The sequence below is a fragment of the Triturus cristatus genome, chromosome 3_2 (assembly GCF_964204655.1).
Source record: "Triturus cristatus chromosome 3_2, aTriCri1.1, whole genome shotgun sequence".
Classification (NCBI taxonomy): domain Eukaryota; kingdom Metazoa; phylum Chordata; class Amphibia; order Caudata; family Salamandridae; genus Triturus; species Triturus cristatus.
In genome coordinates this window covers 889,145,186-889,158,714 of record NC_140584.1, presented here as the reverse complement: position 1 = coordinate 889,158,714, position 13,529 = coordinate 889,145,186, and the positions used below count along the sequence as shown (strand labels likewise).

At 43.6% G+C, this 13,529-nt stretch overlaps 1 protein-coding gene across 1 annotated transcript in view; it reads right to left on the bottom strand.

The window, feature by feature from the left end:
* Positions 1-13,529, bottom strand: part of LOC146858394 (transient receptor potential cation channel subfamily V member 1-like) — a 536,776-nt gene that overhangs the window by 55,024 nt on the left and 468,223 nt on the right. The window contains 1 exon segment of the mRNA XM_085649314.1: positions 8,797-8,912. Within this exon segment, the coding sequence (XP_085505440.1) occupies positions 8,797-8,912 (116 nt within the window).

Genomic DNA, 13,529 nt, shown 5'->3' with positions numbered 1-13,529 from the left:
AAATTTGCCGTAATTGATTGTGTTTTTCCTAATACAAGAGGTGGCAATAGATTGTTAGAACTCAGGAAATTGGAATCCAAATTTATAATTAGATTCAATACCATGATGCCCCATGGGTTGAACATGGATGAGGAGCTGTCAGTGCATCTATACTAATATATATTTGGTACAATAGGCTTGTGCATAACTGCTGCTGTTTCTGCTTGCTGTTTTTTAGAAATTTTGTGTATCTTTTAAATTTCATGTAACAATATGAAGATTTTTAATAGACATTCTGTCTCTTTTCAAGGTAACAGATGCTTGGAGAAGTAGATGAATTGGCTACCCTCTGAACAGTTTGCCCACATGGGCAATACCTAAAGGAAAACCGTTTATTATGATTACGCCCACTGAGGCAGTATTGAATTGATTTAATTACCGTGGAAGAGGCTTATAACCCTCTTGTTCTTAAAACTTTTGGACCAACTCTTTGATATTTATGATGACTATGTGTTACCATGATTCAATGGTTTCTGACTATAGTATGCCCACTGGGGCGTTTCATTTGGCATTTCTGTCTGCACCATATATTTTGGGGAGTTAAGAGCGAACACTCCCGTAGCGCTATGGACTAATACACCATTGGCTTACTTTTTAACATTATGAGTTCGAGTCCAAGAACGGCCGACATGAATTTACTCATGCGGTAGGTTAATCTCTACCGTTATTTTGTCGACCAAAATTGAGCACTTTTTCCCACAAGGGAGGGACACACTGAGGGTATTCTTTGATAAATGTATTCTTTGATACTTGCTATCCGTACACGCCTTTTGCGCGTGCTATTTGTAAAGTGCGGATTTTCTGAATCATTTAAATATACTGTTCTTGATATGCTAGTCATTATACTTACCATTTACACATAATTACCTTGAATTAATTACAACAAATTGTAAATACTCATATGAATTGCAATATGTAAAGTATTTTGTTTATGTTTATTACATCACGTGACATGTTGATTTACTTTATTAACAAAGTTGAAATGCACAAAGTTTGCCCGTGACGAAGGAGTGTCCTACTCCGAAACGCGTCGGACGTTTGTGTCTGCAATAAACCTGCACTAAAAATAGAGGCCACGGCTCCTGTGTGATTCCTTCGTTATATCTGGAAAGGATTGCGCCGGATTGTACGTGTGAGAATTTTGGGGGTGGCTACCCCAGCCGTGAGCCCGCCGGACTAGAGGCTTGGGAACAGCTACAAACTCTGTGTTTATATATATATATATATATATATGCAAATATTATGTTATGGAAATACCTATAAATTATTTTACATGATGTAAAAAACGATTAGTGAAATAATACAACTACATTATGTGGTTATTGTGTTTAGAAGGGTATTTATCTGCCATGGTGCAATACATGTGTTTCTTCTATGTCCATTAAACGATTCACTAGCACTTGCACTTTAAAAAGAGCGGTCATCAGCCAAGGAGTTGTCATGTGATCAAGGGCGGGATCGCCCGAAACGCGTAATGGCGGAGAATGGCTAAATAAATAATACTGCACGAAAAAGATTGGGTCTGCGCTCGTTTGTTTTCGACTGAAGGAAAAGAGAAGGCGAGTGGTAGTGGAATATATATATATATATCAAGCTCCTGATTGACACACATAGTTTGGAAGGCACTCGAGCAGCTGCGTAAGGCTCAACCTGTTCCTTAAATCACTGGTACGGGCAGCATCCGCCTGCAAGCAGAAATAAATGCAAATCACTTTTTTGCCTGACGCATTTCGTTTATTCACTTCTTCAGAGGCAGTACCATGATGAACACTCTCCCATCGCTTTTAATGTCTATCATGGGGCAACTGCGCTGGATTGAGGACAGTAACGCTTGTGGGGGCTCATCCAGAGCTTACAAGAAATGTGCTTCCATCTGAGGATTAATTTCGGACACTCCATTTCCCAGCAATCACCACAGTTCCATTCGGACAGCCCATCTGGGCATGGCAGATGAAATAGACTCGCGTCTGCCATTAATTTGGACAGATCATTATTGCATTCAGTTCAAGCTACTGTTAACAGTTACTCCCACCCAAGCAAAAACCACGGTAGTGTTTAGAGAGGGTAGAAACTGGATCAAACTGGCCAAAACGGGTTCTCTACTTACCCCTCCCATAGCTAGCCTTTTTCAGGCCTCTAGGTCTGTGGAGGCAAATTATAATGCCTACCACTAGTTCATTACTAACGAGCTGGACCTTCTAATTCCGAACAAAAAGATAAGAGTCAGGAGTAGGCCATCCGCGCCTTGGTACGATGACGATCTGCGACTGCTAAGACAGCACTGCAGGCAGGCCGAAAGAAAATGGAGGAAGGGATTCCTCGCCAGGGACACGATGGCGCTGAGATCTGCACAGAGCAGGTACAAGCAGCTCATTATGAAACGCAAAGCTAGTTTCTACGCTAACTCCATAGTGCACGCCCCAAATGGGGCCAGGGAATTGTTCAGAATTATGAAATCCTTATCGGCCCCAAGCTGTCTTGAAAATAAAGTTGTACCATCAAAGAGGCTGTGCGACGAGATTGCCACCTATTTTAAGGATAAGGTGACAAAGATAACCGATCTCTTTAGGGGCACGGACAGAGTGGCCGAGGACTCTGGTAAGGAGATGGCCTATGAGAGACTGGGCAGGTCCTGTTCTCTGACCTTTTTCCCACCCTTTTCGGAAGTGTCGTTCGTTACAACGGCAAATAGCATCTCGTCTGGCTCTCCCCTTGACCCCTTGCCTCAGAGGGCTTGGAAGTTATATGGCCACCCGACCTTCCCCTGGTTGTGTCAGATCTGCAACCAATCGGTGGAAGAGGGCCTGGTCCCGGACAGCTGGAAACAGGCTGTTGTCTCCCCCTCATTAAAAAACCAACTCTGGACCCAACTGTTCCTGCCAGTTTTCGGCCTATCTCTCTCCTCCCGTTCCCTATCAAAATCCTAGAGAAGGCGGTGAGTGGGTCCCTCTCAAACTATCTAGAGGTCAATTCTTTGCTGGACAAGGACCAGTTTGGCTTCCGCCCCTGCCACGGAACCAAGTCAGCATTAGTCACCATGCTGGACTTGATGCGTGTGCGGGCTGACACCGGGAGCACCTCCGTCTTGGTGCTCCTGGATTTGTCAGCCGCGTTCGATACCGTGAGTCATAAAATTCTGGTGGGACGGCTGATGGAGTTTGGTGTGGGAGGTCAGGCATTATCTAGCGGGGAGACACCAAATGGTGACTATGGGTCCCTTTTCCTCAGAAAATACCCCCATAGACTTTGGAGTTCCACAGGGTTCCAGCATCAGCCCCATCCTGTTCAATATATATCTGCAGCCGTTATTCTCTATCTTCAAGGCGTTCGGGGTGGAGCTGATTAAATATGCAGATGACACACAACTGGCCTTCTCCCTGGAAGGTAAACAGGCAGTCTCTCTGGAGCAGTTCCAAAGCTGCATGAGGCAGACTACGGACTGGCTACAGAGAAACTGCCTGCAGTTCAATGGAGACAAAACCGAGTTGCTGTACTTTGCGCCAACAAGACGGATTCAACATCTACCAGTGGACTTTAGGCTCGCTCCGGACGCGGCCCCACTGGTACCAGCTGGCACAGTACGGAATCTCGGGGTGCTATTCGATAATAACCTCCAGTTGGACTCACAGGCGAATAAAACATCCAGCACCTGCTTTGGACTGCTGCGACTTTTACGCCGTATTCTTCCATTGCTGCCTGCCGACTATCGTAGCACGGTAGTCAGGAGCACAATACTTAGCATAATGGACTACTGCAACTCGCTGTATCTCGGAGCCCCCCAATACATTCTGCAGGGGCTACAGAGAGTTCAGTCAGCTGCTGCTAAGTTGGCACTTGTCCGTAAGTTCGACTCTTCCTCCACTCAGGCACTAAGAGAACTACACTGGTTGCCTGTTAGAGAGAGGGTCCTCTTAAGTCCCTCTGCCTGGTTCATAAGGCAATCCACGGAACAGGTCCGGTCCCACTCCAGGAAAGATTCTCAAGGTACTCCCCCGCAAGGCAGCTGCGGTCATCCAAGGCCAGCTTGCTGGCCCAGCCCAGGTTCAAACGGGCAAGATTGGGGGGGAGGGCCTTTAGTGTGGTTGGAGCCTGAAGCTGGAACGAGCTTCCACCTGAACTCAGACAGACGCAGTCGTTGATGGAATTCAGAAGGAGCCTCAAGACCTGGCTCTTTCCAGTAGCATGATGTCCCCGATTTTGCCCCCCTCAGTATTAAAACACCTCATTTGGTCTGAGCGCCTGGATACCCGTAGGGTCACAGTCTTCTGCGCTATATAAATATTTATACATTACATTACATGCATATATGTATATATATATATCTATATATATAGATCTATCTATCTATCTATCTCTCTCTCTCGCTCTATATATATATATATATATATATATATATATACATGATTGTCATCTGTCTTGGGAGAGGAGTTCCGCCTACCAGTCAAACTTTACTTCAGGCCCTTAGTTAGAGATGAGGTGCTTGGATTACTTCTATTCTCATATACATTAGCTGACTTGTATCCTGGGGTGAGGCAGATTGAAAAAAACTGCCATCTATCAATCTATTTGTTCATACTGCCATCCATCCACCCTCCATTAGTGTGTTCATGCACATGTCTATACAGCATTTAACCATCAATTATTCATCCAGCCATAATTCAATCATCCACCATCTAGCCTTTGTGCATTAGTCACTAGTGTGCATGGTCACATGTGGACTGAACAGCATTTCCCAGAATGCCTGTTCTTGTGTACAAACATAAATTGACTAACCTTTTATAAAAATAAGAACCCTCACTGTGAACAAGACTGAGTCGAAAAGCCACAGCAATGTTTGGAGAGCAGCGGATTTACTTTGTGTATATATATATTACCTACTGGCGGTCGCCAGTAGGTAGTTATAGTTAGGACCACGTTTCCATAGGAAATCCGCAACATTCTATTTTGAATAACTTTGGCGCCGGTCGACGAATCCTCGCGAATTTTTCAAAATAGGTGGGGCGCTACGCTCCGCTCCTACCCTGAAAGTCTCGGGGGGATTCGTCAAGCGGGGGCTGAGATAAAAGGGGGTCCCAAAACGCGTTTTTCCCATGCATTTTTCCGTAGGACCTTTAGACAGGGCTACAGCCGGAACGGCTGAACAGAATTTAATGAAATTTGGCAGAGAGGTAGTCCCCAGGTCAAGGAAGTGCCTTTTGTAGGTTTGGTGTAAATCTGTTCAGTAGATTCTGAGAAAATAGCCTTTAAATCAATATATATATCTGTGGCAGCTTACGGTGCGCTTACCGTGCGCTTACCGTAAGCTTACCGTACGCGTACGGTGGCGTGCGCGAGCGCGATTCTGATTGGCTCTTACATCTTAGTAAACATTCGAATCGGTCGAAACCAGGAAGCGGCGGCCGCCATTTTCTCTCTCGCTTCCTGAGTTGGGCAGCAAAAACAAACCCCAAAAATGTGTAAAGAGGCAGTTTCATGAGATCCTAACCACCCAGCATTGATACAGGGGTCCCCAAACCACCCCCAAGCCCAAAAACAAATTTTTTTTTTTTTTCGGAAAATCGCCGATTACGCTTACCGTACGCGTACGGTAAAAAATTGTAAAAAAAGAAAAAATTATCCACATTCTCCCCCATATAACATCTAAGAAGTTAACAAAGAATACATTTCACAAAGATGCGCAAAATATGTCCCCCATGCGCGCACGGTGCGCGAAGCGCACCGCGCGCGCACGGAACGAACTGCGTTAACTGGGCGCGCACGCCACGAATGGCGTAAAGTAACTTAGCATTTAAAAAACCTTGCAAATTCACTGAAAAAACCATAGGTTTCACACATGTTATAGTTAGCTGGACATTTTACTGATAAAAAACCAATGAAATTCCCCCGTTATAGTTACTGCAGGCAACTATAACTCACGCGACCGCAATCTTCTGCTGATGACATATGTGTCTTTATGAAAAAAAAATATTTGTAATATATGTAAAGCTAAAATTTAATGGAAGAAGACATGGGCAAATAAGTGTCTAAATACAGTATTAGCATCAGCAGAGGATTGCGGTCGCGTGAGTTATAGTTGCCTGCAGTAACTATAACGGGGGAATTTCATTGGTTTTTTATCAGTAAAATGTCCAGCTGTAACATGTGTGAAACCTATGGTTTTTTCAGTGAATATATATATATATATATATATATATAGATATATGTATGTATATACGTATATGTACATATATTACCTACTGGCGGTCGCCAGTAGGTAGTTATAGTTAGGACCCTGTTTCCATAGGAAATCCGCAACATTCTATTTGGAATAACTTTGGCGCCGGTCGACGAATGCTCGCGAAATTTTCAAAACTAATGGGGCGCTACGCTCCGCTCCTACCCTGAAAGTCTCGGGGGGATTCGTCAAGCGGGGGCTGAGAAAAAAGGGGGTCCCAAAACGCGTTTTCCCCATGCATTTTTCCATAGGACCTTTAGACACAGCTACAGCCCGAACGGCTGAACAGAATTACTTGAAATTTGGCAGAGAGGTAGTCCTCAGGTCAAGGAAGTGCCTTTTGTAGGTCTGGTGTAAATCTGTTCAGTAGGTCCTGAGAAAATAGCATTTAAATCAATATATATATCTGTAAGCGCGCTCCGTGCGCTTACCGTGCGCTTACGGTAAGCTTACTGTACGCGTACGGTGCCGTGCGCGAGCGCGATTCTGATTGGTTGTTAGATCAAAGTAAACATTCGAATCGGTCGAAACCAGGAAGTATCGGCCACCATTTTCTGTCTGTCGCAATGAAAAAAAAAGGTTGATAACATGAAAAGGGGGCAACGAACAGAGTTGCAGACCCCCTAGCGTTCGTCAGGGGGTTCACGAAGGACCAAAAAGTAAGAAAAATAAATGTATTAATTTTTTTAAAAAATCGCGGGGTGCGCGTACGGTAAGCTTACCGTACGCGTACGGTAAAAAAACCCAAAAATTAACAATCACATTTAATATATAAATCTAAGGACCCCCAAGGGAGAAAAAAACAATTGATATTTTGAAAAAAATGGCGAGGCGTGCATGGTACGAAATGCGCAACGTGGGTGCTCGGTGCGCGAAGCGCACCAAGTGCCCACAGCGAAGCGCACCGTGCGCGCAAAAATTAAAAATAAATACATAACTTAGCATTTAAAAAACCGTACAAATTCACTGAAAAAACCATAGGTTTCACACATGTTATAGTTAGGAATTAGCATTTAAAAAACCTTGCAAATTCAATGAAAAAACCATAGGTTTCACACATGTTATAGTTAGCTGTACATTTCACTCGTAAAAAACCAATGGAATTCCACGTTATAGTTAGTGCAGGCAACTATAACTCACGCGACCGCAATCCTCTGTTGATCCTAATACTGAATCTTTAGCTATACATATATTACAAATATTTATTTTTCATAAAGACACATATGTCATCAGTGATGTAATATCTGACATCATCAGCAGAGGATTGCGGTCGCGTGAGTTATAGTTGCCTGCACTAACTATAACGTGGAATTTCATTGGTTTTTTACGAGTGAAATGTACAGCTAACTATAACATGTGTGAAACCTATGGTTTTTTCATTGATATATATATATACACATATCTATCTATCTATCTATCTATCTATCTATCTATCTATCTATCTATCTATCTATCTATCTATCTATCTATCTATCTATCTATCTATCTATCTATCTATCTATCTATCTATCTATCTATCTATCTATCTATCTATCTATCTATCTATCTATCTATCTATCTATCTATCTATCTATCTATCTATCTATCTGTCTATCTATCTGTCTATCTATCTATCTATCTATTTATATATATATATATGTATATATATATATATATATATATATATATATATATATATATATATATATATTTATATAAGCTCCTAGTTTGCACAGCTGGCAGGGTGCACTCTGGAACTGACAATACTCTGTAGGCTCGTCCAACCATGTGTAGCTGCCTGACGCGTTTCGGAGAGATTCCTTTTTCAAAGGCCGTCACTGTGTGTGCGCCGGCTCCTCCGTCCCACCCTTTATTTCAGATATGCTGCCTCCTGATAGGTTGTTGCTCCAATGAGCGTTACAGCATTCCCCCAGTGTATTCTGGTCAAGGTAGTGTGGAGTATATGTCCCCTCTGATGGGTGTCGGCGAACATGCAGTCACTGATGCAAAGCCCGGAATAGGTCTCATGGATGAACGAGTCTTGATTCCAGGATCAGTTCCCTCGAAGTTGTTGGTCAAGTGCCCCATCAGTTCGACACGCTTCCATACTCGCGTTGGTGCACCCTCGCGGCAGTGCCCGCCGCGTGAAATATAAGCTCCTAGTTTGCACAGCTGGCAGGTTGCACTCTGGAACTGACAATACTCTGTAGGCTCGTCCAACCATGTGTAGCGGCCTGACGCGTTTTGGAGAGATTCCTTTTTCAAAGGCCGTCACTGTGTGTGCGCCGGCTCCTCCGTCCCACCCTTTATTTCAGATATGCTGCCTCCTGATAGGTTGTTGCTCCAATGAGCTTTACAGCATTCCCCCAGTGTATTCTGGTCAAGGTAGTGTGGCGTATATGTCCCCTCTGATGGGTGTCGGCATATATATATATGATTCATACATACATATATATATATATATACATATATATACATCGTCCACCATCGGACATTTGTATATTCATTCATCAACCTGAATATGTCAATATGTCAAATGTTTCCACCCGACATTTACTTCTTACCTCTATGAGGCCTCTCCTCCTTTGAAATCTTCAGTTCATTTTCCGTTCCTTTGCCAGGATCTTCATTAAGACCATAGAGGTTTTCATTCCAGTCACTCCAGTTCACCTCTACACACCTGACCAGAAAGGAAATACTGGCTTTAGTCAATGAGCATAACCCGGTAAAACACCTATAAATAACATGTAATGACAACAGGAGAGGTGAGTGCTGCTGTCGGACAATGACCGATGACCACACACCCTCGCCAGTGCACCTGTCGGCTACTGTCCGACAGAGGGGAGGGCTGAAGTTGATCCTCTGGTGTTTGGACTGGAGGATTGCTTTTTTTAAAAGTAAAGGGCGGGGGAAACACGACTTTGCTCCCGCATCAGCCAAAGACCATATTCCAACAAATCTGTGATGGTGTGCTTATGTCACAGATTCCCCACCAGAGAGGCGGAAGAAGCAGGTAAAAGCCCTCACGTACTATGGTTTAGAAAAATGCCTAAAAGGCTTCCCAGGGTTCCAAGGGAGTGTCTCCCCTTTCCAATGAGGCATCTCTGAAATAGTTTTTTTGGCTGTGGATCGCGGTCACCAGAGACGTTTTAAGGGGTCGGCCCTCATGGCTACTGGCCAGCGCCCCACTGGGCAAAAATATATTTTTTCTTAAAAAGGTGTTTTTTCCCTGGGGGAGCAATTGAATAAAATCAAAAAAAAATTCTAAAACAATACGTGAAATTGTCAGGGGGTCAGCCTTACTTGCATATGGGCCGAACTTCTGTGGGCCCCAAACTTTTTGGGGGGAAATATGATTTCCTTGTGGCCCAATCGTGGCTCCCATGGGAACTACACATTTCCCAAAAAAGTAAATAAATGTAGGTGGGGGGCCATCCCCCAGTACAACCATCAACCCCTTTCGAGGACCTTATATATATATTTTTTCAAATGTGTGTTTTCCCCTGCCTACAAGATTGTGCCCCCAGGGGAAAACACACATTTCTAAAAAATATGTATACTGCATATGCCACAAGTGTACCATTTGCAGATTATGCAGCATGCAGTATGTACTAATGGAAAGGGATCAATGTGGCAACATTTGTTTGCATGCAGTGGAAGGGTCTGCACCAATGTTGAACAGTTCTCTTTCAGTTGTTTATTTCTTAATTTGGTTGATAAACTGGTACTAATGAGGTGAAACTTTTGCCCAGACAGTATTACCATGTTTAGAAATCATAAAATTATGAAGTAATACTTTAAACAAACAAATGTGCTGCATTATGCTGCATAATTTGCAGTTTCATGCTGCATTATTTAGTCAACCCTGTTTCATATTTTGGTACTCTCCTGCCGCATAATTCCATTGACCCTAGTGATAGCATTGTGAGTTTTCACAAGAAGCACGCCTGCCCACAAAGCTGCAGGGACTACTATGTGAATGTGTGCTTCTTGAGATCAAAGGGACATTTTTAGCTTTGGGAAATTACTTTAATACTGGCAATGGCCCAACAAGTCCCCAAACAATAAACTTTTAGCATAAGCCATGACAAAAGTAAGCTGTGGTATTGGCTATGTGGCAAGATTAAGTAATGTTGTGTTTTTTTTTTTAGTGTCTTTGGAGAACCTGCAGATTCAGGAAACCAGATAAGTAATTTTATGTTTATTTACTGTTGCACACTTCTCACACACATAAATCCACCCACTGATTTAGAACAATACATTTGCCTTCTACTTAGGACAGTGTTTTAGGAGGAAAGTTTTAGCCAGTCAGCGGAGATGGCATCTCATGGATGGCTGCTGGCCAGGCCTAATTTGGGTTATGGAGGACATCTATGAGGCAGGTTCATAGATTGAGAAAGCAGATGCTGAGACAGCTTCTGAGGGAGAGGAAATGTTGAAGATATTTTTGGGCATTGTGCTCAAAATTAGGGTAGTGCAAAAACCAAGCTTGCAGTCCTACTGGTCTACTCGCACAGTTTGGCTAACACCCATCTTTGCACTGTACACAAGAAGAGATCAGTTTTTGCTAATGCAGTGTATGCTGCATTTCAAAGACAATTCTGCTACATTGCCCCTGACCAACCAGATCATGATAGTTAGTTCAAAATTTGTTCTTTCATGGAAGATTTGTCTGCCAGGTTTCCTGAGAGTTATACTGCTGGAAAGAATATTGCCATTGGTGAGTCTTTGTTCCTGTACAAAGGGTGATTACTTTTCAGGCAGTAAGTACATTGTGAGCAAAAGAGCACGCTATGGCATCAAGTTGTACATGCCGTGTGAAAGCTCTCCTGGCTATGTATACAGGGAAGGACTCCAATCTAAACCCTGTAGATTGCCCTTCCACGCTAAGAGATACAAGAAAGATTGTATGGGAGCTTGTCCAGCCACTCCTTCACAAAGCTTATAACCTTTATGTGGATAACTTCTATACAGGAATAGAGCTGGTCAGTGAGCTGTACAAAGCTGGCACTGTGGCATGTGGTACAGGTCATTGCTGCCACAAAATATTCCTGCAGGAGCTTGTTTGTAAGAAGCTCTAGAAATCCCACAGCACTGCGTTACTTTCCAACGAACTTCTAGCAGTCTAGTTCTCTGATAGGCGTGATGTGTATGTGCTAACTACAGTTCATGATGAGAGCACTTTTCCCCAATCATGGTTTGGGGTCAGATGGCCAAAGTTCACAAGCTCACCTGTGTACTTGATTGCAAGTACGTGAGCAGAGTAGATAAGAATGATCAGGTTCTTCTGCCACACAATGTGAGTCGTAAAACCCAAACTTGGTATAAGAAGTTGTTTACTCACCTGCAATGTGTATGTTGTTTATTGTCAAATCACCACAGAAAGACTCATCTTTCCTTGACTTTCAGATCACTTTCATTGAAAGTCTTACTGCCACAGAAGCAGCAGCCTCCACTTTATATGCTCAGAGGACATGACACAATTACAGGATCGATACTTTGCCAACCGCAATCTTGAAACAGCTAAAAGTCTGTATCATGTTATCATTGCAGAGTCTGGTCTAAGAAAGGAAAGAGGCAGGAAAGATGTGTTTATTGTCCCCTGCGCCCATCTCACCCAGACCTGTGTTTTCCTACTTGCTTTTTTCTAATTGTTTTAATTACATTTCCAAAAATGATTGCCATGATAAAAACAGTACATAATATGTTGGGTAGATCTTAGCAAAAGGTACGACAATGGCAAATGTAATACCAACAGTCAAATAACAATGCAGGTTCGCACGAGGAGAGGTACAAAAAGGTCTATTTTTTAAATCAGGCTAGCTAACAGAAAATCTATCTTAGCTGTGAGAGTTTTTCAGTCAGTAAGTTCAGTGTGGAGTAGCAAGTAGGAGCGGAGCGGCTGCCAAATGTTCTTTGGTCAGAAAGCCATGGGCAGCAACGTTGCATAGATATTGCTAGTCTTGTCACAGTACATGAGATCTCTCATCCAGGCTGTTGGCAGTGCAGGCCCACCCCAATGCAAGGAGATCTGTCTCTTGGCTAACAGTAGGGCCAATGCAGTAAAGCGCTGAATCCCAGGGCCTAGAGGACGAACATATCCCAGCAACGCAAGCAGCGGGGAGAGTGTCAGCACCGATTCAACCATCAATGCCAGGTGTTCAAAGACCACCTCCCAGAACGTGAGGATAAGAGGGCAATTCCATACCAAATTAATAACATCAGCGTCCACGGCTGCATACCTCTGGCAATTGTCAGGCCTAGCCGGGTAAATTTTTGCAATAGGTTTGGGGGTAACATAAGATCTATGTATATATTTAAAGTGGATTAGTTTGTGTTTGTAAGTGCTGGAGATATAGCGGGTTTGTTCACAACAGTATGCCCACATCTTATCTGTCAGGAGGTGTTCCTAATCTCCCTCCCAAGCCACCTGCGCTCTCCCACCCACTTCCGGGCGGAGAGTCTGGGAAAGGTGATGCAGTCAGGATACTAGGTGTGTACTGTCAGGCGATATAAATATTGTAGATAGGGGAAGGAATTCCTGCGGCTCCACTGTCGAGGGACGTTTTGCGGCGACCAGTGAGGTTCGCGTCCTGTGAATTAGAAACTTATCTAAAATGGATATGCCATGGCCCTCCAATATATCCGCCATTGAACGCCTATTGAAACATATCTCCCATGGTTTGAAGGTGACATCAGGTGAGTGCATGCTGCGCCAGAGTTTCAGTGGCCAGGGGTAACCATGGGCTGTCGGCCTTCAGGTTTCTACTGAGCTTTTCCCAAGCCCAGCATGTTGTTTGCAATGTATGGATCTCCATGGGTATCCTCGCTAGGCCGAGCGGAAGGATAATGGAAAGGGGAGAGGGTGGTGCCTGCGAATGTTCAGGCTTCAGATACTATTGCCGTGTGTCTGGGTGGTACCAGAATTAGGCATAGTGTCCCTGTGCTACTAGGTAATATAAGTAAATATCGGGCACTCCAAAATCACCTCGCGCAAAGGGCATTGTGAGCGTCTGCCATCCCACCCGGGCCTGTATAGTGGCCCAAATTAGTCTTGTCAAAATGCTCCGGAGAGTAGCAAAAAATGTTGCTGTGAGGGGAATGGGAATATTTAAAAACAAGTAGAAAAAGCTAGGCAGAACGACCATTGTAAAGATGGCTATCCTACCGGCAATAGAAAGTAGGAGTGTTACCCAGTGATCGATCTGTATCGATAGGCGATCTGTGGCAGGGCCATAATTGAGGTGGATGACTTCTGATGCTGTACGGTGTAGTAAAATACTGAGATATCTAGGAG